Raw genomic sequence first — 25,393 nt, forward strand, 5'->3', positions numbered from 1 at the left:
GAAATATTTAGTCCAAGTGGAATTCTCTAAATAGACGAGTGAGTAATTTTAATAGCTAGGCTGTTTATTCTGTAAATTGATCAAATCTTATAGGTGTGAATCTTTGAAATAATCAACAGAAGAGTAGCTAGGAAATATTCCAAAGATGTATGGAAATTATCATTATTCTTAAGATGTTAATTGGTATGTTTATGTGTTGAAAAAAAAAATTGTATATCCTCAATCATCAGTCACATCTTGCGACGATAGAAGAGAGAGAGAGATTATTTTAACAACAATTAGTTGGTCAATGTGTTACTATATTTTGCCATTTTATTTGACTCACGAAAACAAAACAAAACTTAAGAAACCAGCAATGTTGAAGACAAAAGTGCCATGATATATATATATATATATATATATATCTTTTTTCTTAGTAATTATTCACATGTTGGATCATGAGATAAAATGAAACAATTATCTCCCCTCAAGTGGCTCCAAACATCTAACACTCTACATTGAAAATACTTTTTCAATGGAAAGAGCCAATCCATAATTGATTTGTGTTTTGGGTTGATTATTTCCTTGTCAATATATATTATAGATCGAAGAATGCGTACATGTGCATCCAAAAAATGTTTTCTTTTTTGACTAATATGAAATTGATCATTGTAGATTTGTAGTTTCAAACAAAAATGCTGTTTTTAATTCATCTTAGACGACGACAATAATATAGTAGTTAAGTGGTTAGTTGATTATTGTTGACATTATTATTTTAAATACATAATGTGTTGCTTAGCTTGAGCCTAAAAAAAAAAGTTGTTCTTATTGATTAGTATGCGACTATATATGAATATAGGTCTAACTCATCATTTAAGTGGAAATTTTTTCATCCACAATAATACTGGAACTGGAACATAAGAAAATTCAGACACACGTACAAATCACTTTTAAATCATCCCCATAATTAATTCCTTATTAGTTAATTTGTTTTAAAATAAAAGAGGACTCCAGCTTCTTCTACATTTGGATTATTTAATTTATATGAAGAACAAGACAAGTACGGTTTATATATATATATATAGTAGTAATAATTAACAATAGCATACTTTGTAAGCAAAAGATGTAACTAATAAAATGAACAAATTAAAGTATATCCTGGTGTTGTTAATAATAAGAACAGCACAAAGTCTGAAGAAGGACAACAGATTAATTAGTTTTGGAAGGAATCAATCAAATTATTAGAAAAACGTTGGAGCTATGTTTGTTAAGCTTTAGAAAAAGACAAAAAAAAAAAAGAAGAAAAGAAAAGAGAGAGACTTTTTTATAGAATCTGAGCATAGCGCCGGCTTGTTGATGCTTCTTGTAGGAGACAAACTGGAAGTTCCCCTCTCATGCATGCATTATGTCATCTCATTCTTATTAGTTAGTATATTTATCTATCTTTTTTTTTTCTCTTTTTACTTAATTTTCCAGGTTATCGAGATTTTATATGTATAAGAGTGTTATCAAACTATACTTAGCTTCTTTTTATATTCGGAGTATAATTTTTGTATGCGTTTTTTTAATTTATTTAAATTTAAAATTATTTTTTTATAATAAAGATTGAATGATAATATATCATAAAATCGTTTATTTCAAAAATATAAAATATTATATGACGGTATTTAAATAATTATATATCTGACAATAAAAATGTTATCATAAAAAAATGCTCATATATACTATATCTATAATATTAATTAGAAACTTAAATTTTAAAAATATCTTAAAAGGATAGAAGTGTTTGTCATTTTAAATTTCGAAAAGTATAAACTATTAAAATTGTATTCGATTCTCAACAATTTTTGACAAAAATAATTCTCAATTTTAAGAATAACAAAATGTCTCCAAAATATTATAAAATGCAACAAAAGTAACAAAAAGTAATAGTACTTTTTTATAAATGATAAATAACTTTTATATTTGATAAATCACGTATTTTAATATAATATTTTATAAAAATATTTGAATAAATATTTTAAAAAATACATATAAAAAGTTGGATAAAAATTCAATCTTTATAATTTTTATTTTTTAAAGGTATTCTTATTTACTTAACTTAAAATAACCAAAATTCACTTAAGGATAAAACTATGTTATTTTTTAATCATACTCTCAAAACCCACATTAAAATTTAATTTTTAAAGCATTTTTTGAGAATATATACATTTGATGTTGGATTTTTTATTACTTTTTAAAATATCTAAAAAATTATTATTAATAAAAATAAATGATATTTTTTCAAAATTTTAAAAAATCAAGAGTAATTTTAGTAATTTATTAACGGAATTTAAACTTACCTTTTCAATAAAATAAAAGTTGACAATTGCTAATAAAATAATTTTTGTCATTAATTATTAAACAAATTTATTAACATAATTTTAAAGTAACTTTTAATTATGGAATCTTTCCTAAATTTTTAACTAAGTAAACAAGCTTTTTTGTAGTGATGGCAATGTTGGTCCTAATAATTTATCTCCTGCGTCATAATCCAATATGGGTATATCAAAATCAGTTACATAAATTAGTGAGTAATATAAAATATATATTAAAATAAAATATATATTAAATATAAATTAAATTATATATATTTATATATAAATATATTAATAATTAATTTTAGTGATTAATTTTAATTTTAATATACGAAAAATATTATTTTCAAATAAAGTAATCCAACAAACAAGTTTGGTCATGCATCAAGAGCAAGGATTTCACGTGGACTATTACTAAACTAAGCACAATTTTCTCTTGCCTATTATTTAATATTAAATTTTTGTTGAATTTATTTTTTTATAACAAATTTAAATATTTAGAATTTATTAATTTTATATTTTTAAATTAAATATTATTTATTTATTTATTTATTTATTTTAGATAATTAGACACTAAATATTTAGACACCATGACTCCATATACAAACACCCTAAACTAAATATGTACGTTAGTTATCTCTAACGAAGAACTCCCTTTTTCATTTGTAATTTTTTTTATCCCGTGTGTTATTATAGAAATTAATTTTTTTATAAAATTATGCAAAATTTAAATTTTTTATACATTGTTATGTATTTATTAAAATAAAAAATTAAATATTTTTATTAGTAATAATCAAAGACACATATGATATTAGTCAAACTTTTTTTTATATATTAATAATAATTAATAATTATGAACACATACTTAAGCTACAAAACAGAGGGGATCTTGAAGGATTCTCTGATATTCATGTTACTTCTGAAAAAGAACATGTTATCTATCTTTTTATTTTTTTTTTTACAATAAACCACTTGATTCGTCCGAACACTGGAGGCCGAGCTCAAGCACTTCCGAGTAGATCGCCGGTAAAGGGGAAGAGCTTTACGTCGGCCGGAATCAAACACCGCGGCGGGAATGCCTGCACAAGATACTCCGACGCTCAAGTCAGTAGTGATTCAAAGTGAATGAAATAAGTTTAGAGTAAAGAGTAGGAGACTGATAGTGATAGAACCTGAGACCTAACCGGGTGTATTAGCTAGGTTTTATAGAAGTTATTTTACCGTTTAATGTGGATAGGTCCTGGTTTTTAGGTTGGTTATGATTCTCCATTTAAGAGATTAAGTTGAGCACGTCTCGTATTTCTCAAATAGTTGTTTCTGAGATTTTCTGCTCACGTGCCAAGCTTGGTTGACGTGCCGCCTGCTCCAGATAGTTATGTGCCGAGTATATCGGGCGGTTGATGCGCGGCCGAGCATTATGTGCTGAGCTTATTGCGCAACCGAGGATAAGGATGACGTATCATAGCCCCCAAGCTTGCCTTGGTGCAGGTGGGGCTAAGGCGAGCTTTTCGGACCAAGGCTGCTGAATCCTCGGTTGCTAACCTTGTCTTGTATATGGTCCTCGTAGCCCCCAAGCTTGCCTTAGTGGGGTGTGTTGATTTTGAAACGTTTTTATAGCATTTAATGCTTACTCTGTTTTTCGCGCTCTAATGAATGATTGATGTGATTGTGCTGCGCGTTCCAAGGAACCCTTGACCGTCTGATTTACAGAGTGGTGATAGTGGTTTTTTGATGGTTTTTGATTAAGGGTAACGTTCCATATGTAACTGCTTCCTCTGCAATAAACTTGTTTGCCTTGAATTCTTATTGTTTCTTTTTCTGTGTTGGTGATTTCTGCGATTTGGGGAAAATGAGCAAAAAAGGTGAGTGCTGATTTGCGTTCTTCTACCTTCTTTATTTCTTATTTTGGCTTTTGGTGTATTCATGGAAGGAGGGAGGGTTGATGCTGCTGGGGGTGATCCCTATAGTTGGGTTGACAGTAGGGTTAGGGATTATGTTTCTCAGTTTAGTGATAAGGTATCGGTTGAGGTGCTGGGTTCTAATGTTTGGGTTAGGAACGGTAGTGAGATTAAGATAGAAATACTACCCTGTGATTCTGATGACCGCGTCTTCCATTGTCGTAATGACTGGGCTTTTTTCTATATGTATAACTGCTTGTTTATTGAATTAGGAGTTAGGCTTCCCTTCACTGAGTTTGAATGTGGTGTTTTACACTGGTTGAATTGTGCCCCGAGTCAGCTACATCCTAACTCATGGGGTTTTGTTCGAGCGTTCGAGGTCTTGATGGAACTGTTGGAGCGTCCGCCGTCTTTGAGGTTGTTTTTCTCTTTGTTCCAGGCGAAGGGGGTGAATAGAGGGTTGTGGGTTAATCTGAGCAGTTATCCTCGCCGTGCTGTGTTTGGCCTGTATAAGTCCTCGTTTAAGGATTTTAAATCCATGTTTGTTAAGGTTAGGAGTGTTCCCGAAGACTTCCCGTTTTATTTAGATGAGCATTTAGTTGAGAGGTTTCCATTGTTTTGGCGTTCCGAGCCGTATCAATCTTTGGACGTAGATGATAGGTCGCCTGATGATGACATTGTGATGGATTTTTTGTTTAAATCCTTGGGTCCGAAAGGTTTGTTATCTGTTGGCGAGATGTTGAAATGGGATACTGATAGGCAGGCTGTGTATGATCACATAGGTAATCTGTTTTGCTGCATTTGTTCTAAGCCGATATTTTTATATGTTGTTCCTTATCCTGGTTGTTTTCTGGTTTGCAGATGAGAAGGCTCCTGCCATTACCACGGCAGGTTTGAAGCTCTTCTTTAATCAGCGCAAGAAAGGAGAAAAGGAGGTTTCATCAAATGCTGGAAGAGGACCTGCTGCTTTGATTCATCACGGCCTGGGACAGAAACAGAAAAGGAAGAGAGGGCAGGGTCAAGGTAGCCTTGCCGAGGTTTTAGATGGTGCTGGGGGGTCATCTACGATTCTGCAGATGGTCGAGTCTGCTTATGAATCACAGAAGAGGCTTCATGGGTACGATGAGAACATGCACGCTAGATCTTTGTGGGCGAAATTGTATCCTTTTGGGACGATGGCTGATGAGCTTTGTTGTTTTCCGGATGATATAAAAATGATTGACGAGGTTGGTCGGGCTGGTGTTAGCCGATTTCTTCAGGTATAGATTATTTTGTTGTCTTTGTGAATTTTGTTGTCTTTGTGAATTTTGTTGTCTTTGTGAATTTTTGTTGATGCCCCATATTTACTTTGTCTTTATTTCGTAGGTGATTGGTGCTAGGATTGTTGCCATTGGCCGAGCCCAGGAGCTTGCCCTGGATCGGGAGCAGAATGAAGCTTCTCGTGTAGAAGAGCTGTCTGGGATCATTCAGGAGAGAGACCGAAAGATAGCCGAACTTTCTGCCTCTATGGAGAAGAAAGATTCGGAATTGGCTGATGGGAAGAAACTTCAAAAGGCCTCATCGGAGAAGTTGGAAGTTATGGAGTCCGAGAACAATCAGCTCTCTTCTCGGATCAAAGAACTAGAAAGCGGGATTTATGAGGCTTTTGCTCAAGGCTTTGACCGTGCCGTTTCCCAGGTGAAGGTGCTGTACCCGGAAGCTGATCCTTCAAAGTTCGATGTTCTAAAGGTGGTCGTAAATGGCGAGCTTGTGGATGACGAGGCTGTTGCTGGGAGTGAAAGTGAAGGATCTAGCATAGGTGATAAAGCAGAATAGGCTTCTGTTAGTTTACTCTTTTTGTTTTGTGCAAGGTGTTGTAATTGACTGTTTTGGTTTTGAACAATCTTCTAGTTTCATCGTTTTGTAGTGGTATTTTGGCCTCCGAGCAGCTCGGTTTGGCAATGACTGTTTTAATTTTATAAAATATGATGTTTCTGCAATGTGATGAGAATTATATGTTGTGCTGCGATTGCAAGTGTGTGTGTATGTTTGCATTGATGACAGTTGCAATTGTCTCTTGATTGTTGGTAAAGAGAGTGGTAGCTCTAATATAAGGGTTATAGTAGAGTGATCCCTTAGGACTTGTTTAAATAGCTTGGCGTTTGTTGTATTTACATGTACTTCTCCGAGTATTATTACCGAAACGCCCATGTTATTCTCTGAGTATAAAGCTCGGATTTTGAATGTTCATTTGTTAGAGATGAAGGGAATGTCAGTATATATTTGTCCGAGTATTATGCTCGGCATGCGCATGTTGAATTCCGAGTATGAAGCTCGGACTAGTATGCTTGTTAGAAAAATTTTGACTTGTTTTTGTGGTGGAGGTTTTCCGAGAAATAAGCTCGGCTCTTGATGTTAAAGTTCCGAGGGTTATGCTCGGATTCTCTGAAATGCACGTTTAACTGTCAAAATGTGAACCGTTTTGATTGCTCAATAGTTTGTATGGGTACAATGATTTGTTGCGTCCGGCCTCGTTAAAACCCTCTCCGAGTAAAACCCATGTATTTTGGGAGAAAACCTTCGAAGGGGAAAAAGAGTACCATCATTCGCAAATTACAGATTACATCATGACTGATATTTCTTTAAGGAGGAGATATTCCATGTTCCTGGAAGTTGGTCCCCTTGAAGGGTTTCGAGCTTGTAAGCCCCCTTTCCGAGACTTTGGAGAACTCGGAAAGGCCCTTCCCAGTTTGCCGCCAATTTGCCATGTGCCGGAGGTTTCCGGGCTTCTTCTGTGCGCCTGAGTACGAGGTCTCCATTGTTGAAAGACCTGTGAACTACTTTTCTGTTGTGTCTTTGCTCCAGGTATTGTTTTCTGGCTCGTTGCTTTATGGCGGAAATATCTCTTTCCTCTTCTACGAGGTCCAACTCGGCTGTCCGAGTTTGCAGGTTATTTGTTTCATCATAGAGCTCGGTCCTTAATGTTGGGACGCTGACCTCTACTGGGATAAGTGCTTCTGCGCCATATACCAGTTTGAAAGGAGTTTCTCCTGTGGCAGATTGAATGGTGGTATTGTAACTCCATAGAATTTCTGGAATGAGGTCGGCCCATTCTCCCTTAGCGTCGCCGAGCTTTTTCTTTAACCCCTGCAAGATAATTCTGTTAGCCGATTCAACTTGTCCGTTAGTTTGCGGGTGCTCTACTGAGCTGAAATGATGTTTGATGTTGAAGTTTGTTAGAAAGGTGGCGAGCTTATGATCTGTAAATTGTCTCCCGTTATCCGAGATTATCTCTCTTGGGATACCGTATCTACATATGATATTTTTCCATAAAAAAGATCGCACTTTTTCTGCCGTTATATGTGCTAGTGGTTGTGCCTCTATCCACTTAGAAAAATAATCTATTGAAACCAAGAGGAACTTTACCTGGCCTGGCGCTTTCGGAAAAGGTCCGAGGATATCTAATCCCCACCTATCGAAAGGCCAGCTTACCTCTGTGGTATGGAGTTCTTCGGCTGGGGTCTCCGAGAGGGTGGCATGCTTTTGACAATTATCACATGCCTTGACTTTGGAGGTGCAGTCCCGTTTTATCGTCGGCCAATAATATCCTGTTCGCAGGATCTTTGCTGCTAATGCTCGGCCACCGATATGGTTGCCGCAGACTCCTTCATGTGTTTCGGCCATAACCTCCTCGGCTTCCTCCTTGCTGATGCACTTGAGCAATGGTTGTGAATGTCCTCGTCTGTATAGGGTGTTTCCGAGCACTGTATAGAAACTTGCTCTTCTTCGGAAGAGCGGCAAGTTTGACTCATCATTTGGAATGGTGCCTGTATTGATGTAATCGAAAAAAGGTGCTCGCCAATCTGGGACCTGTGTAATACTCAGAATTGTATCCTGCTCAAAACTTGGTTTATCAAGTGTTAGCTGGGACAGTGCCGATGTGTTTTCGGCTTGCCGAGTTGTGGCTAACTTAGATAACACATCGGCCCTTGTGTTTTGTTCTCGGTTTACATGAATAATATCAAATTCTTTGAATTTTGAAATCAGATCCTTTGTTATGAGCCAATATTTCTCTAACAAAGGATCTTTTACCTGGAATTCGCCCTTTATTTGATGTACCACTAAGGAAGAGTCGCAGTAGGCTGTTATTCGAGGTATTTGCAGTTGTAGGGCGAGCTTTAATCCAGCGAGTAGGGCCTCATATTCTGCCTGATTGTTGCTGGCGTTGAAACGGAACTGTAGTGACTGCTCGGCCACCACCTTGTCTCCTTCTTTGAGAAGTATCCCAGCCCCACTGCCTTCTTTGTTGGATGTTCCGTCTACATGTATGGTCCATCTGACTTCTGTATTATATGTGTCATTTGTCATCTCTGATATAAAGTCGGCTAGCACCTGTGACTTCAATATTTTCCTTGATTCGTACCGGATGTCGAACTCGGAGAGCTCGACCGACCATTTTATTAATCTGCCGGCGAGCTCGGGTCTGGTTAGTATCTGCCTTAATGGTTGGTCCGTTCGTACTATGATTGTGTGGCTCTGGAAATAGTGCCGCAGTCTTCTTGCTGTTGTAATTAGTGCCAGTGCCAATTGTTCTATCTTCGGGTACCTTGTTTCTGTTGGTTGCAGTACCCTACTGATGAAATACACTGGGTTTTGCTTTTTCCCTATTTCTGTTACCAAAACCGAGCTTATAGCATGGTTAGATACTGATAAGTATAAATATAATGGGTTACCTGTCTCTGGTTTCTGGAGGATTGGTGGTGATGTCAAGTGTTGTTTAAGTTCGGTGAAGGCATTTTCACATTCGTCTGTCCAGTTGAACTTCTTGCCTTTAGAGAATGTCTGGAAAAAGTGATAAGATCGGTTTGCCACTGCAGGTAGGAAACGTGACATGGCAGCTATTCGTCCTGCAAGTTGCTGGACTTCCTTTACTGTTCTTGGGCTTGTCATGTTTAGCATGGCCTTGCACTTTTCTGGGTTGGCCTCGATGCCTCGAGATGTTAACATGAATCCCAGGAACTTCCCTCCTTGTACTCCGAACGCGCATTTGTCTGGATTGAGTCTCATGTTGTATGCTCGGATTTGTCTGAAGATTTCTACTAAGTCGTCACAGTGTGACCCCTGCATTGGTGTTTTTGCTACCATGTCATCCACATAGACTTCCATGTTGCGGCCTATCTGTTGTTGGAATACCTTGTCCATTAACATTTGATATGCCGCACCTGCATTCTTTAGGCCAAAGGGCATTACCTTGTAACAAAAATTCCCATGTTCTGTTATAAAAGCTGTTTTGCTTTGGTCTTCTGGGTGCATTAGGATCTGGTTATAGCCAGAGTATGCATCCATGAAACTCAAAGCTTTAAAACCAGAGGCGTTATCAACTAATTTATCAATACAAGGCAATGGATAAGCATCTTTGGGACAGGCTTTATTTAAGTTTGTAAAGTCGACGCACATGCGCCATTTACCTGAGTTTTTCCTTACCATTACCACGTTGGACAACCATGTGGTGAAACGAATTTCTCGGATGAAACCTGCATTGAGGAGCTTTTTGGTTTCTTCTAGTGCTGCTTGTTTTTTCTCTTCCCCGAGGTTCCTTTTCTTCTGCGCAACTGGTCGGGCTGTTTTGTCAATTGCTAGTTTGTGGCAGATGACCTCTGGGTTTATTCCGGGCATGTCCTCCGGCGTCCATGCGAAAAGGTCGGCGTTTTGACGCAGTGTGTGAATGAGTCTTGCTCGGTCTGCCCCTTCTAATGCTTCTCCAACATATGTGTATTGGTTGTCGTCTGCTGTTAGTGTTACTTGTTGAAGATTGTCCATTGGCCGAGGTCTTCCCTAGGGTCAAGATCGGCTAGTGTCGCTGTGCTGGCGGACGTTTGGATGGCTTGGACCTGGGGCCGAGCTTCTTGTTTTGTTTGTACTGGTTTTAGGCCGGCATTATAGCATTGCCGAGCTTCTTGATGGTCGGCATACACTGCAGCGATCTTGTTTTCCTGTACTGGAAACTTGACACACAGATGTAATGTGGATACCACTGCCCTGAATGTGTTCAGTGCGGGTCTCCCAAGTATAATATTATAAGGGCTGTAACAGTTTACTATTAGGTATTGAATATCAATTGATTTTGCCATAGGGATCTCTCCCATTGTGGTCTTTAGCCATATGTGTCCCCTGATGGGGACTCTCTCTCCGGAGAACCCAATTAGCTCTCCAGAGGAGGGTTGTATCAATTTTTCTGATAATTTCATTTTAGTAAACGTAGAGTAAAATAAAACGTCAGCACTACTACCTGGATCTAACAATGTTTTTCTTACCAACAGATCTCCAACCTGGATTGAAATTACCACGGGGTCGTCGAGGTTAGGGCTTACCGATTTGAAGTCTGTTTGATTGAAGGATATTGTGACGTCTGGTCCTTTGTCCTTCTTTGGCTGTATGGTTCCTTCGATTGCCAGCATTGCTCTGTAGCTCCGCTTCCTGGCCGAGCTTGTTTCTCCTCCGCCTGCGAATCCTCCCGATATGTGGTTGATGACTCCTCTTGGCGGATCAGGAGCGATCCTTTCTTTTTTGTCGTCAGCCGTTGCTTGCTTATGCTCTGCCCTGTCCGAGTTTCCCCCTTTGCCCTTCCGGGTCTCGATGTACTTGTCCAGGAGACCTTGGCGTGCTAATCTTTCCAGGAGGTCCTTCGCGACGATGCAGTCGTCTGTGGTATGACCGAACTTCCGGTGCAAGGCGCAATGTTTTGTTTTGTCCACGAATCGTTGATCCTGGTAGTTCCCTGCTCGGGCTGGCGGTTTTATGATTTTGGCGTTGAGGATTTCTCTGATGATGTTTTCTCTTCTGGTGTTGAATCTGGTGTATGTGTTGTACTTTGACGCTGGCTTGGGAGGTTTCTTTGTGTCCCTGTTGCCTGGAGATCTGAAGGGCCTTTCCTCATCTCTCCGTTGTGGTTGTTTGTCTGATTTCTGGGCTTCTCGGAGTTCTTCGATTTCCATTTGACCTGCAGCCCTTTCTCGGAACTCCTCCAGGGTCTTTGGTTTTGTTATGGCGATGGTCTCCCGAAATTTACCAGGTCTGAGACCGGCTTTGAGGGCGTGCAGGTGAACGGCTGGGTCCAAGTCTTGGATCTCCATGGTGGCGTCAGCGAACCTGGTCAGGTAGTCTTTCAGGCTCTCATGCTGGCCTTGCTTGATGGTGCCGAGATAGTCCGATCCGTGCACATAGATTCTTGACGCGGCAAAGTAATCGATGAATGATCTGGCAAGGTCTTCAAAAGAGGAAATTGATCCTTCTGGGAGTTTGGAGAACCAGAGCAATGCAGCACCGTCGAGGTAGGTTGGGAATGCTCGGCAAAGGACAGGCTCGTTCTTAGGGCCGTTGAAAAACATCATTGACTGGAACTTCTTTATGTGGGCTCGGGGGTCGCCGAACCCTTTATATGGTTCCAGTGCGGTCGGGAGAGTAAAGTTTTTCGGCATCTGATAATTTGTGATCTCCTCGGAGAAGGGGTTGTCGAGGGTGAGCTTCTCCTTTGGCGGGGCGATGTTCAAGGGATCTGTAGCACCTTGAGCCGAGTTTTTGGAACTTTCTCCATTGTTCTGCGTAGACAACTCGGCTATTCTTCGTACCTCCGCCTGCAGCTCGGCGATTCGAGCTAGGAGGTCATCCTGTGAGAGTTGTGGGCTTTCCTTGTCAGCCATGTTCGAGGATCGGGAATCCTGCAAAATAGGGTAGAAGACTAAACAAAGAAAGAAGTGGGGTTAGATGTACTCCGGCCCCACGGTGGGCGCCAAGTGATTCGTCCGAACACTGGAGGCCGAGCTCAAGCACTTCCGAGTAGATCGCCGGTAAAGGGGAAGAGCTTTACGTCGGCCGGAATCAAACACCGCGGCGGGAATACCTGCACAAGATACTCCGACGCTCAAGTCAGTAGTGATTCAAAGTGAATGAAATAAGTTTAGAGTAAAGAGTAGGAGACTGAGAGTGATAGAACCTGAGACCTAACCGGGTGTATTAGCTAGGTTTTATAGAAGTTATTTTACCGTTTAATGTGGATAGGTCCTGGTTTTTAGGTTGGTTATGATTCTCCATTTAAGAGATTAAGTTGAGCACGTCTCGTATTTCTCAAATAGTTGTTTCCGAGATTTTCTGCTCACGTGCCAAGCTTGGTTGACGTGCCGCCTGCTCCAGATAGTTATGTGCCGAGTATATCGGGCGGTTGATGCGCGGCCGAGCATTATGTGCTGAGCTTATTGCGCAACCGAGGATAAGGATGACGTATCACCACTAATGGTACGTTTAATTTGTTTTGAAATGTAATTAACTAATGATTATTCAATAAGCTGACAATTTGGAACGCCCATGCACGAATGTATCAAGACTTAGTCTATCATACTTGTCAAATTTTATTTATCTATATGTTTCCGCACAAATAAGAAATATAGTTACATTATTTTATTTTATGTGCAGTAATCCATTCACGACCGAGTGCATGAGCTGTTGATATCATCCAAAGCCAAAGTCAAACATCACTGTCTCATAGCAACTAAGGAAAACAAATTTATAGGGAAAATTGTTTCTTTTTCTTTTCCTAATATTTCTTTCTAGTCAATAATAATAATAAAAAAAAGAAAAGTCTTATAATAGTTTTATATTTCTATTTGTTAGAAATATAATTATTTATAGTATTTTTTATTTGAATTTTTAAAATAAATAATTTTATAATATAACATTAAAAATTTATGTTCAAAAAATTTAAAATTCAATTTTTGATAGAAAAAAAAAGCATAAAATAAGTTGGGCGATTTTTGTTTTTTATTTGGGGAGTTGCAATGTGAGCAATGTGAGCACCTTAATAGTGCATGGCTTCATGCTGAGTGCTAACGTTGACTTGCGCCCAATAATATTCTAATTTTAGTATTTTTTCATGAGTTTGAAACACGCTAATTATTTGACTATATAAGTATATATACAAGTGCAAAATAGTAAATAACAGAAATTTTTAAAAAATATTATTCATTATATATCATCACTAAAAATTATTATTATTATTATTATTATTATTATTATTATTATTATTATTATTATTATTATTATTATTATTATTATTATATAGTGCCCAAAAACTTCTCATAACACCCTTTTAATTTGGCTACATGTAATCTTTTGAATCAAGTAAGCATTATATTATTGATCGGTGAACGCCTTATAAAGTTATAATAAAAGCACGTTCATCTACCAGTTTCCATCTACCTAGTATTTCAATACACAGAGAACAAAAGAAATAAAAGATGGCCGGTATCCATAATAATAAAATAGGTTTTACTAACATGTATGTCTTTTAAGAATATATTTTAAAAATATTATAAAAAAGTACTTATTAAAAAATTTAAAATATATAATTTTATATTTTTAACATAAATACATAAAAAAATTTAAAAAATTATTGTTATGCTATTAAAACATATCTTTAAATATAAGATAGTTAAATCTAATAAAATAATATAAAATCAATTGACCTCGATGTAGTGCTTTCTATGATTCCCAATAAGATATATCAAACAAAATATTCCGCGACTTTAGAGTTATCTCATCATCACGAAAAATATCGTTTGTTATTCTAAACGAATTCCGTTAGGGAGTTAATGAACAATGGAGTATTTGTATAATATGTACAATGAGTTATTTATTTGGTCTAATATGAATTAAAAAATAAATATTTAAAATAAAATACTATTAATTTCTTAAACACAATACACTTATATTATCTAGAATAACCATCTAGATATCAAAAATAATAAACATTTGATATTCTACTGAATCGAACATCCCTAAACCCCATTATACACATTGTACCGATACTCCATTGGCTCCCTATACTTCCTCTAAAACATTATAGTATTCTAAATTAAATTACCTTAGTTCAGTACTTAATATCACTATGCGAAACATTGTTATTTATTTTTCTTATAATTCAAATGTATTTAGTAATACTAATGTAATGCTCTTCTACCTAATTACAGAGAAAAAATTTTATAGAAATATTATATATGTATATATTAAAAATTAATCACAAAATTAATAATTAGTATATATTATATTTGTATTATTTATACGTTATTTCATATATTTTTAATATATATCTTATATTTTGATATGTATTTTATATATACATAATTAATTCTTAATGTAAGCGTAATATTTTGAAAATTTATATGCACTCAAATTTAAAAAAGAAAAAATGTTTGTCCGTGGATGGAACCGTTATACCTAAAACAATTTAGTTCATATATAGATATATATTAAGATTATTATCAATAAATTTTTTAATTTTTTATTTTAATATATAATAAATATATTAAAAACTTAAAGTTTACATTTTTTATAAATGTTTTTTTAATAATTAACTTTAACATGTGTAGTTAGACATCTTAATCCTATATAAAATGAAAAGAAATCAAATCAAATAATCAGTATATTGAATATATAAATATTAAATTAAATAATAAATAATACTACTTGTCAAAGTGTACACTGATGCTAAAGCTTTGACTGGAAAATATTAATGTTTATGACTGAGGGGAACCATTTTATTGGAGAACAAATGCCTTATCAGCCTCGTTTTTTCTATAAGATTTATTCTTAGTTTTTTGTGAAAACTTTTCGATTGGTTATTATTCTTTTAATGCTGGATCAACAATTAACGAGAAATATACAAGACTTACTAGCTGAACGCCTATATAAATCAAACGATATCGTTACATTTTATTATGTATTATGTTTACAATAAAATTAAATGTATTATGTTTACAATAAAATTATAAATATTAAAATTTTTTAATTATTTTATATATAATTTTTTTTAATTTTTTTTATCATGAACCACTTGTCTGCTGTCCACCGTCCACATTATGTAACTTTTATATACATACATTGTGAAAAAAAAAAACTATATAATGTGTATAATTAAAACCAATAACTCAAATATCAATTCTAGAATTAAAAATATTTAAACTAATATTAGTAAGTAAAAATTAATTATTATATATTTATATGTAGTTTATATTATTATTTTATATATTTTTAATATATATTTTATAGTTTAATATATATTTTGTTTATGGAACTCATTTATAAGTAATTATATTTTTGTGTACACATAATATGATTATATATAAATATACTCAACTAATAATTAATTTGATAGTTAATTTTGTGTTTTAAATTAAAAAATTCTCAGAAACAAATGACTAATGATCAAACACCGTGTAATTAGTCACCAAAAAAAAATAAAGTCACCAAAAAAAACACCGTGTAATTACCACTTATATTCTCTCAATTTTAAACTATAAATACCTACTAATTAAAGAGTTATTCCAGAATAAAACAGGTTGCATATATAAAAAGATATCTATCTCAAGTAATAATTATCTTTGGATGAAATCTTTTTAAAGATTCAAATTCCTTCACCTGGGTGATCGAGTCCGTGTGCCCATGAAATTTATATATAACTATCATAACATTCTTTTTAGAATTGTTATTATAATGAATACTCTAAATTAATATATAGTTTGGTTTTTTAAATTAACCTGGCGTTTTATGTTTTGGTTGAAAAATAATTTAGATAAGATCGACATGAGTTAGTCAATCTCAATATTATATTTTGCTTGTAAGTTCAACGAATACTTGCATAACTATTTATGAATGGGATATTACAAAATTTTCAAAAAGAACAAAGAAAATCCATTCGTTTTTTTTTTAATAAAATATAAATTTAATATTTACCATCTATACTATACTTGCTCTCCAATATGCATTTGTTTTTATCACTGAGAATGTAATCAAGCCCCATTAATGTTAGTACTACTATTCAAACCCATTAATAGATCGTACGACTTAATCAACATTTTGTTGCGTGCAACGCTTAAAAAAATTATTAATAATAATAATATTTGGTTATCTTAGTTTGTGTCTTGAGTCTTGACTCTTGAGTATATATTTTAACAATCTAATAATATATTTTTTTAATTTTTAATGTATTTAACATGTTGAAAATATAAAAAAAAAAATTGTCAATAATTTGTAACAATATTCTTAAAATATATTTTAGAAACACATGTTCCGATGCAAATAACAAAGAATACGAAACGGCTTGACCGAAGGAGAGAGGAAAATGAATGGAAAATTCTTGAGCTATATTTATGAATTTATATTATTTATTTATTCCTTGTTTTCTCAATATATAAATGTAGTTCCACCCGTTAGTTCATATGTAAGAATTAAGAAGCAGCCAAAACACGTATATATAGCTAAGCTCTGGTATCTTTCTTTCATACATTCTTGATTCTTCCCCGTCTTTCTCTCATTCATTTCATAATCACTGAGTCCTTCATTGACTTGCTTGAAACTCGAAACCATGGCTTTCTGTGGCACTTTTGTTAAGCCAACCCATTCTTTGCTGCCATGCCGCACATCTTCAACTCCAACTACAAACCATGGTTGCACAAAACAGGTTACTTTCTTGCTTGCTTGCTTTCTTTCTTTCTATCACATACACATCTCTCTACTTTTATGGACAGACATGTACAATGTTAACCATTTAATAAGAGGCACCATAAATTGATGTAATGATATCATGGTTTTTCTCATTTCTTCCATCTTTTGTTGTGTATATACTATATTCTTCTAGCTTTTTTTAATTTGTTAGAATGAAAGAGCATGATCGTTTCATTGGTGAGTGATGGTGTGATTTTGATTTTGATTGTGATTATGATTGTGATTCTCAGTTGTGTGTGAGAGCTTCATCAGCAACAGCAAGTAGCAGCTCAGGTGATAAGGAAAGGTCTATCATAAGAAAAGAGAAAGATGGTGTGTGGAAGATCAATTACTCAGATGAGAAACCACCAACACCACTTTTGGATACAATCAATCATCCAATTCACACCAAGAATCTCTCCACACAGGTAACAAACTTAATCCATGGCATAACAAATTTCAATTTGAGGAATGCTAGGGGGCAACAGACTGTGTTTTTAATGGGGTGAGATTTCATCTAATAGGGGAGAATTATTCATTTTTTCTTTTACCAGCTAAGTGTTGGCTAGATTTTGATAAAAGTGTTGGCTTTCTAGACTTTCTCTTTCAATTTTGCTCCGATTTTTGCCTCCTTGTGTATTAATTAAGGCTCTTGCATATGTCAGGATCTTGAACAACTTGCAGCAGAGCTAAGGGCAGACATTGTGTACAGTGTATCGAAGACCGGCGGCCATCTCAGCTCAAGCTTGGGGGTTGTGGACTTATCAGTGGCTCTGCATCATGTTTTCAGCACTCCTGAAGACAAGATCATATGGGATGTTGGCCACCAGGTACAAATTGTTCCAATTTCAATTCTGAATAATTAAAATGTTATAACGTGTTTTTTTTGTCAACATTATTTACTATGGAATGTTTAGAGAGGGTCTAAAAAGAAGCATCCGAATTTTGCAGGCATACCCACACAAGATTCTCACAGGCAGAAGGTCCAGGATGCATACCATTAGGAAGACTTCAGGGCTTGCAGGCTTTCCTAAAAGAGATGAGAGCGCTCATGATGCTTTTGGGGCAGGACACAGTTCCACAAGTATATCTGCTGGTCTTGGTAAGATTCTTCAATCCTACAGAGATGGTTGGTGACAGAATATGAATGGAAATCTTAAGTTGTTTATGTTGGTCTTCGTGTAGGCATGGCGGTTGGAAGGGATCTGTTGGGAAAGAACAACAGTGTGATTTCAGTTATTGGAGATGGAGCAATGACTGCAGGGCAAGCTTATGAGGCCATGAACAATGCAGGGTTTCTTGATGCTAACCTTATAGTTATTCTTAATGACAACAAGCAAGTTTCTTTACCAACTGCCACAATGGATGGCCCAGCAACTCCAGTTGGAGCCCTCAGCAGTGCCTTGAGCAAAATTCAAGCAAGTGCAGAATTTCGCAAGCTCAGAGAGGCTGCAAAAGTAAGCCTCTCTATATTCTAGAATTTCATTTCTTTGTCAAATCTCACTGTGTATTGATTTCTGACTCTGCTTTTTTCATTGCTGAAGAGCATCACAAAGCAGATTGGAAGACAAACCCATGAAGTTGCAGCAAAAGTAGATGAGTATGCAAGAGGCATGATCAGTGCTTCCGGATCAACCTTTTTTGAGGAGCTTGGATTGTACTACATTGGCCCTGTGGATGGTCATAATATTGAAGACATGGTTACAATTTTTGAGAAAGTCAAAGCCATGCCGGCTCCGGGTCCAGTTTTGATTCACATAGTGACAGAGAAAGGGAAGGGATACCCTCCTGCTGAAGCCGCAGCTGATAAGATGCATGGTGAGACTAGAGAGTCTATTTATTATCCCAACAAAACTATGATTAGCAATTTTCTAATTCTCCAAGTTGCTAATAGTTCTCTAATCACCCTTTCAGGTGTTGTCAAGTTTGATCCGAAAACAGGCCACCAGTTCAAGACAAAAGCATCTACACTATCATATACTCAGTACTTTGCTGAATCCTTGATAAAAGAAGCTGAAGTAGACAACAAGATTGTAGCCATTCACGCTGCCATGGGTGGTGGAACCGGCCTAAACTACTTCCAGAAAAGGTTTCCAGACCGATGCTTCGACGTTGGGATCGCCGAACAACATGCTGTTACATTTGCTGCAGGGCTAGCCACTGAGGGCCTCAAGCCATTTTGTGCTATCTATTCTTCTTTCCTTCAGCGTGGATACGATCAGGTAAGGAACAAATAACATTAGGCCAAATTGGTTTATGTCCACTATAGAGGTAGCTAAGTAGTTAATGTCATGATTCACAAAACAATCTAACAACTGTGGTCCAAATTGGGTTTGTAGGTGGTTCATGATGTAGATCTTCAGAAGTTACCGGTCCGATTCGCTATGGATAGAGCTGGTTTAGTTGGTGCTGATGGACCTACTCATTGTGGAGCATTTGACATCACCTACATGGCTTGCTTGCCTAACATGGTGGTCATGGCTCCATCAGATGAGGCTGAACTGATGCACATGGTTGCAACCGCTGCAGCCATAGATGACAGACCAAGCTGCTTTAGGTTCCCAAGGGGGAATGGAATTGGAGCCGTTTTGCCTCTCAATAACAAAGGAACTGCACTTGAGGTTAGCATTACTTTCCAAACATAATGTATTGTATTTGGTTAAGCCAACCAAAATTGAAGTTTTGGTGATGTACTTTATGTAGATTGGAAAGGGTAGAGTTCTGACAGAAGGTAGCAGAGTTGCAATCTTGGGATATGGTTCTATAGTCCAGCAGTGCATGCAAGCTGCAGAACTGCTCAAAACACTTGGAGTCTATGTGACAGTTGCTGATGCTAGGTTCTGCAAGCCTTTGGATACTGATCTCATTAAGGAACTAGCTAAAGAGCATGAAATACTCATCACTGCTGAAGAGGGTTCCATTGGAGGTTTTGGATCTCATGTTGCACATTACTTGAGCTTATCTGGCATCCTTGATGGACCTCTAAAGGTATAACTTTAATCTATCAACGACTCATTATCTCTGTATTCATTATTATTTAGTGAAATGTGACACTAATTCAATTGTAACGTTATTATTTTGGTGCAGTGGAGAGCAATGACACTACCTGATAGGTACATTGATCATGGATCACCTCAGGATCAGATTGAACAAGCAGGAATTTCATCAAAGCATATAGCCGGCACAGTCTTGTCTCTAATGGGAAAGTCAAAGGATGCTCTTCTCTTGGTATAAAAATATAAAACAGTACGCAACATGGAATTGAATAAGAATCTTGACCTGCGACCAGAACCACGAACCTTAGTTATTCTTTGAAGATTTTAGTTGTCAGTGTGGTTGAGATTAATTAAGTTGTAAATAGCTGCACTTTGAACACTGAAAAGCCTCTATCGGGCATTGTTTTTTTTAATTAGTTTATGTGTTAATTAATAATTATGTTACTGTATGCAAAAGTAGGCTTCACTCTATTAATTAAATAACAATCTTTCTTCGTTCCTTATGTTTGCCCAACAAGTAAAAGACCTGCATTTGCCAATTTTTTTTTTTAATTTTAATCTTTTTCGGAAATTGAACACAGCTCTACCCCTGAACTAGTGTTTGTTTAAAGCAAAAAATCAATTTAATGGGTCAAAGTATAAATATCATTCATCTATAAGACGACTTGATATATACATGAGATTATTAAGTTGTTAATTCAACCATTACTGTACACATAAATGATTGAAGGAAATATCAGTTTGACAGATAAATTAATAAAATAAATGTATATATCTCGTTTTAAACGAGATAAGAGAGGTGTATACGACACGTGTTTATCTCGTTTATAAACGAGATATATGTATTTGATGAGTTTGAAAAACTCTAAAATTATGTTGATCATGAATAAATATTATTAAAAGTAATAAATTACAAAATTATTAAATTAAATCTTAATTCATATTTGTTGATTAATAATTTTGCAGTGCAGATTGTGTTTGGACTGAAAATTCAACAAGCCCAATATGTTGAAGAAATTCAGCTTTTGATACAAAATGTTGTGACACCTACCTCCCACAAAAGAATGAATTTCAAATTTATTTAATTGTGTTTAATGTCTTGGTAATTGGAAAGAGAAAATTTGAAAATTGATTTGACGATATTAATTGTTTTACACGTTACAAGGCATGGGGGAAGGAAAGTGGATAATTAACTCATTTTAATTTCCTCTTGAAGATGCAAGCCATCAGAGATAGAAGCAAAGAGGCTATGAAGAAGTAAGCAGCTAAGGTGATAATGGCCATTGCAAAAAGAAGATCTAAAGTATGGTGTGGTTGAGATCTTTACCACATATGGTAAGATGTGGTGAGGTAGTCTCAAGATTACCATACCTAAAAATAGTGGAAGATCTGTTTTGGCCAGAGAAAGAAGATCCCTTGGAAGCATGGCTCGTCTCCACTTTTGATCAACCACCACAGGAGGTAGCTACTGTAGCTACGTGAAGGAAGAGGCAGAAGATTAAAGCAAGAGGAGCTGTCAAGCATCAAGGACTCATCAAGGGCTATGAATCTTTCTTAGGGAGCAAGTAAAGATGGAAGGCTCGGATTGATGAAGATTGGTGAGAAGGGATGACACCGAGGTAATTGCATGTTGGGTTTTACATTCGATTTTCTATCCTCTCTCTCTCTGACCGAACCGGTTTTTCCTTGAAGAAGAAAAAGTTTAGCTCGGTTCAAGAGTTTCAACCTTGGAGGCTTCCTCTTTTATAATAAGGTGAACAGCAAAGGCTTGAGACAAGGAGTGAGAGCACACGCTCGGGTTCTCATAGCTCTTGGAGCTGTTTATTCTTCTCCTTCATGCGAGGTTGTGAGTGAAAAAAGGTAGAGAGTTAAAGAAAAAGTCATTATTATCTCAGAAATTCTTTATATGTATTTCTGTTTTGTTATCATGATCCTGAGAGGATCCCATTGCAAGTTGGGTTAGTACTTAGCAGTTGAAAGCTTGGTAGGTGACCAAGTCAAGTTCAGTTTTGGGGATAGATTCTGGACTTGTCCCGGATAGGAATGGGTAGTTCCTAGGGAAGAATTGGTATCTGTAATCAGTTTGATTATAGTGAAATTCCATCACAGTTGTGATGAAGATGAAGACTGGATGTAGGCTGCATTGTACTGAGTAGCTGAACCAGGATACTTTTGGGTGTGATTCTCTCTTTCTCTTCTACTCCTTTACTGTTTCTATTCGTGGGAGACAAAATTGAAAAATATCTCCTAACCAGTTACGAGACAAAAAGAAAATGTCTCTAGACCAGTTATGAGATAAAAAACAGAAATATCTCCTGGAGCAATTCTAAAAACAGAAAGTAACATTCAGAAAAAGTGGGTTAAGATTCAACCCCCCTTCTCTTAGCCACTGATAACCATCAGTATTTTTTTTAATTTAAAAATAATAAAAAATATTAATAATAGCAATAATATAAACTTTTGACATATAGTACATAAAAAGATTGGTAAAAGAAATTAAAATAGATATATTTGATCAATTTTAGTCCATTTTAAATCATGATTAAAATAGAAATTTTAGTAATTATCATAATTTTTCTTATATTTTTATTAATTAATAATTTTAATAATTCTAATATATAGACGTTAGTTTTAGAAAATAATTATGTATTAAATAATTAAATTTGTTAATATTTAAATAAAAAATAATAATTATGTGATGTAATTTAAATATAATAATATTAATTAAAAAATATCAATTATCCATAATGAGATTAATATATTATTCTATTAAAAAAATCAATCACATGATATATATTAAAAATATAATGAATTAGAGATTTTATTTATAAAAAGAATCATCAATTACCAAAATAACTAAGATATAATGAGATATAATATTAGATATAGAGAATTTAATAAGTAGAATTGAAAAAAAAAACTTACTAAGATGTGACATATTTTAGTGCAAATATTTAAATCAATTATATCTATAGGTTTATTTAAAGAAATAATCAATCATAGTATATAATTAAAAAATCTTAATATAAATAATTTACTGTACAAGATGTCTCTGGTACGGGTTGAGAGGAGGATCGGGAACCTGCGGGTCGAGGCGGATGTCGGACTATTCGAGTAGAGCGGCGGGGGGGAGGTACCTGCAAAGACACTCCGACGCTCAAGTCAGAATGGATCTAACAGGCAGAAAGTGTGAGGAATGGCTGAATACCTGGAGGGACCTGGGTCCTCTATTTATAGGCGATGGTGAATATCTTATCTTATCTTATTTGGCTAAGATAAGGGATACGTTTAAGTTCGAAAGTTGGTTAGGGGTTCTAGTGGGCCGATTTTGGGCCTTCTGGAAGGGCGGAGCGGGTCCGACCCGGATAACCGGGTTTGGGGACCGTTCCAGGTATAGGATCCGTGGGCTGGATCCGTAACAGTTGCCCCCGCAGCGGGAGAGTGAGCAAGGTCGGTCTGTCGCTGGGAGATACTGTTTTAATCGTGGGACTGGGTCGTTTATTTTCTTCTCGGGTAGCCGCTTGTTTCTTCCGTGGTGAGGTCGGTGTCTCGGTTTCGTATTGTGGAAGATTGGTCTGGCCGCTTAGGTCTGACGTGACACTTCCGTGTCTGCTCCGCCCGTTGCGTTCTTCGAGGCGTGATTTTATGAGTTACTTTTTTCGAGGGGGGCATTTATTGCGTAGGGGTGTTTCCCTCTTTTGTCCTTGCGTTTGCGTTGCTTCCCAGGGCTGTTTGTGTCATTTTGTTTTTTCAAAAATCGTTTTGGTTTTCCTCCTTCAGTTCCCTCGTTTGTTTCATTTCTCCATTGCTTTTTGTTCTCCAAAAGAGCACTTTCTACTTTCCTTTCGCACTCTGTGGTTTCTGTTGATCTTCTGCCGCGGCATTCGTTTCTTGGATTTTACTTCCTTCGAATTGTCAGGTTAGTATTCCTCTGTTTCTTTTTGCTTCTTCTGTCTTTCGTTGCATTTTGTGTTGTGTTTTGCTAGGTGTAGGTTTAGAATAGTTTTGGGGTGTATGATGGTATTGTATGGTGGTAGATGGTTCTGTTGGGTTCCATAAGGGGGGTGAGTGCCACCGTATAGTTGGTGGTGTTTGTTTTTAGTTTCATCCGCCGTTTTCTGCCGTGCGTTTTGGCTGACGATGGTGTTTGTCGATATTTTAGGTATGGCTCGTCGACGGACGGAGGGTGTGAGGGCTCTGGTGGCCCCGGCGGGGGGTATCCCTGGTCTTTTCTCTTGGGTCACTAGTGATGTCTGGGGGACGCCGTCGCGGATGACGGAGGCGGACCTCCAACGGCTCCGCGATGAGGGGGCTGTTTGTGGAGGTGGCGATGCTGAACGCCAGTATGAGCTTTCCCTTTCTGGGGTTGACGAGAGGGTTTGCTATACCAATCTCGACTCCCCGACTGTGCCGGATTGGATGTGGGTGTATGAGGCGATGTTCACCCGGCTTGGTGTTCGGCTTCCCTTTTCTCCGTTTGTCCAGCAGTTATTGAACCGGTGTTCCGTGGCGCCGTCCCAGCTACATCCGAATAGCTGGGCGGCGATACAGTCTTTCGAGCTTGTCTGTGATTTTTTGGAGCTTCCTGCTTCGGTAAACGTTTTTCTTTTCCTCTTCTTGTGTACTCTTCCGACTAAGGAGGGAAAGCACAAGAGGGGGTATGTGTCTTTCAGAGCTCAGCCTCATCGTCAGATTTTCGGCTTGTACGAAGATTCTTTTCATGACTTTAAGAGTGGGTATTTTAAGGTTCGTCCCGCGAGGGGGCATCATCCCTTTTGGCTGACACTGGAGGGTGAGCGGCGGTTCCCTACCTATTGGAACTTTAAGGCGGGGCCGTCGGTATTTATTCGGGTTTCGCAGGATTTCCTCAGTTCGGAGGAACGGGATATCGCCCTTGTCCTGTGGCAGTTATTTGGGGAGCGTCCTCTGAATCCTCGGGACGTTATGGGAGATCCGATTGCTCGTCGATCGTATGTTGGTGTGTGTCTGTCTTTCACTTTGCTTTTTATGTTTGTTTCCCGTTTTTGTAACTTGGGATTTTTGTTGTTGTCGTCCAGTTGAGATGGCTGGTGGTTTGACTTCCCTAGCGCGGCTGAAGGCAGCGATGGCCCGGGAAGAGGGGTCGTCGTCTCCGGTTACTCCTGTTTCGAATCCGGTTGTGGAATCCCAGGCTGTTTCTCAGGAGGTAGTTTCTTCGGGAGGCCGGATCGGTGCTCAGGCTTCTCCTGGTCCTGCGACTTCGCCAGAGGTCATCGTGGTGTTGGCTACTGAGGCCTCTCGGAAGAGGAAGAGGCTTGAGGAGCCGGGTAGTGAGACTTTTGAGGAGGAGGAAGGTTTGGTGCCCAGCGTGATGGATCGGCGCTTTGATGCCCCGGGTTTTATCGATCAACACTTGATGCCTGGTACAGAGCCGTTTTTTGATGGCTGTGATGTTTCGTTTCAGGCTAAGTCGGTGTACCGCGCGCTTCTCCGATCTGCCGTCGTTGTCCGGAAAGCCGAGCCCGTGATGGCTCAAGTTGGCTTGTTGGATAAGAAGCTCCGCCATTCTTAGGCTGAGGTGGCTAAGTTGAAGGAGGAGCTTGAGGCCGCCGGGGTTGCGAAGGAGAAGGCAGTGAAGTCTTCTGAGGAAGCCGGGGCAGAGATTCTCTGA

General features: G+C 37.1%; 3 protein-coding genes across 3 annotated transcripts; 1 reads left to right on the top strand and 2 right to left on the bottom strand.

The window, feature by feature from the left end:
• Positions 1–6,838: 6,838 nt before the first annotated feature.
• Positions 6,839–9,889, bottom strand: LOC130967091 (uncharacterized). The gene has a single exon (XM_057891913.1). The coding sequence runs from the start codon at positions 9,887–9,889 to the stop codon at positions 6,839–6,841; it is 3,051 nt and encodes a 1,016-aa protein (XP_057747896.1).
• A 122-nt stretch (positions 9,890–10,011) lies between these two features.
• Positions 10,012–11,913, bottom strand: LOC130967092 (uncharacterized). The gene has a single exon (XM_057891914.1). The coding sequence runs from the start codon at positions 11,911–11,913 to the stop codon at positions 10,012–10,014; it is 1,902 nt and encodes a 633-aa protein (XP_057747897.1).
• Positions 11,914–16,476: 4,563 nt separating this feature from the next.
• Positions 16,477–20,244, top strand: LOC130968351 (probable 1-deoxy-D-xylulose-5-phosphate synthase 2, chloroplastic). The gene is given in 10 exon segments (XM_057893567.1): positions 16,477–16,724; positions 16,999–17,175; positions 17,413–17,577; positions 17,699–17,849; positions 17,933–18,204; positions 18,292–18,565; positions 18,662–18,969; positions 19,087–19,368; positions 19,451–19,735; positions 19,835–20,244. Coding segments are annotated over 10 exon segments (2,238 nt in total). The 5' UTR covers positions 16,477–16,628; the 3' UTR covers positions 20,063–20,244.
• Positions 20,245–25,393: the final 5,149 nt, after the last annotated feature.

The sequence above is a fragment of the Arachis stenosperma genome, chromosome 3, assembly GCF_014773155.1.
Source record: "Arachis stenosperma cultivar V10309 chromosome 3, arast.V10309.gnm1.PFL2, whole genome shotgun sequence".
In the NCBI taxonomy this organism is placed as follows: domain Eukaryota; kingdom Viridiplantae; phylum Streptophyta; class Magnoliopsida; order Fabales; family Fabaceae; genus Arachis; species Arachis stenosperma.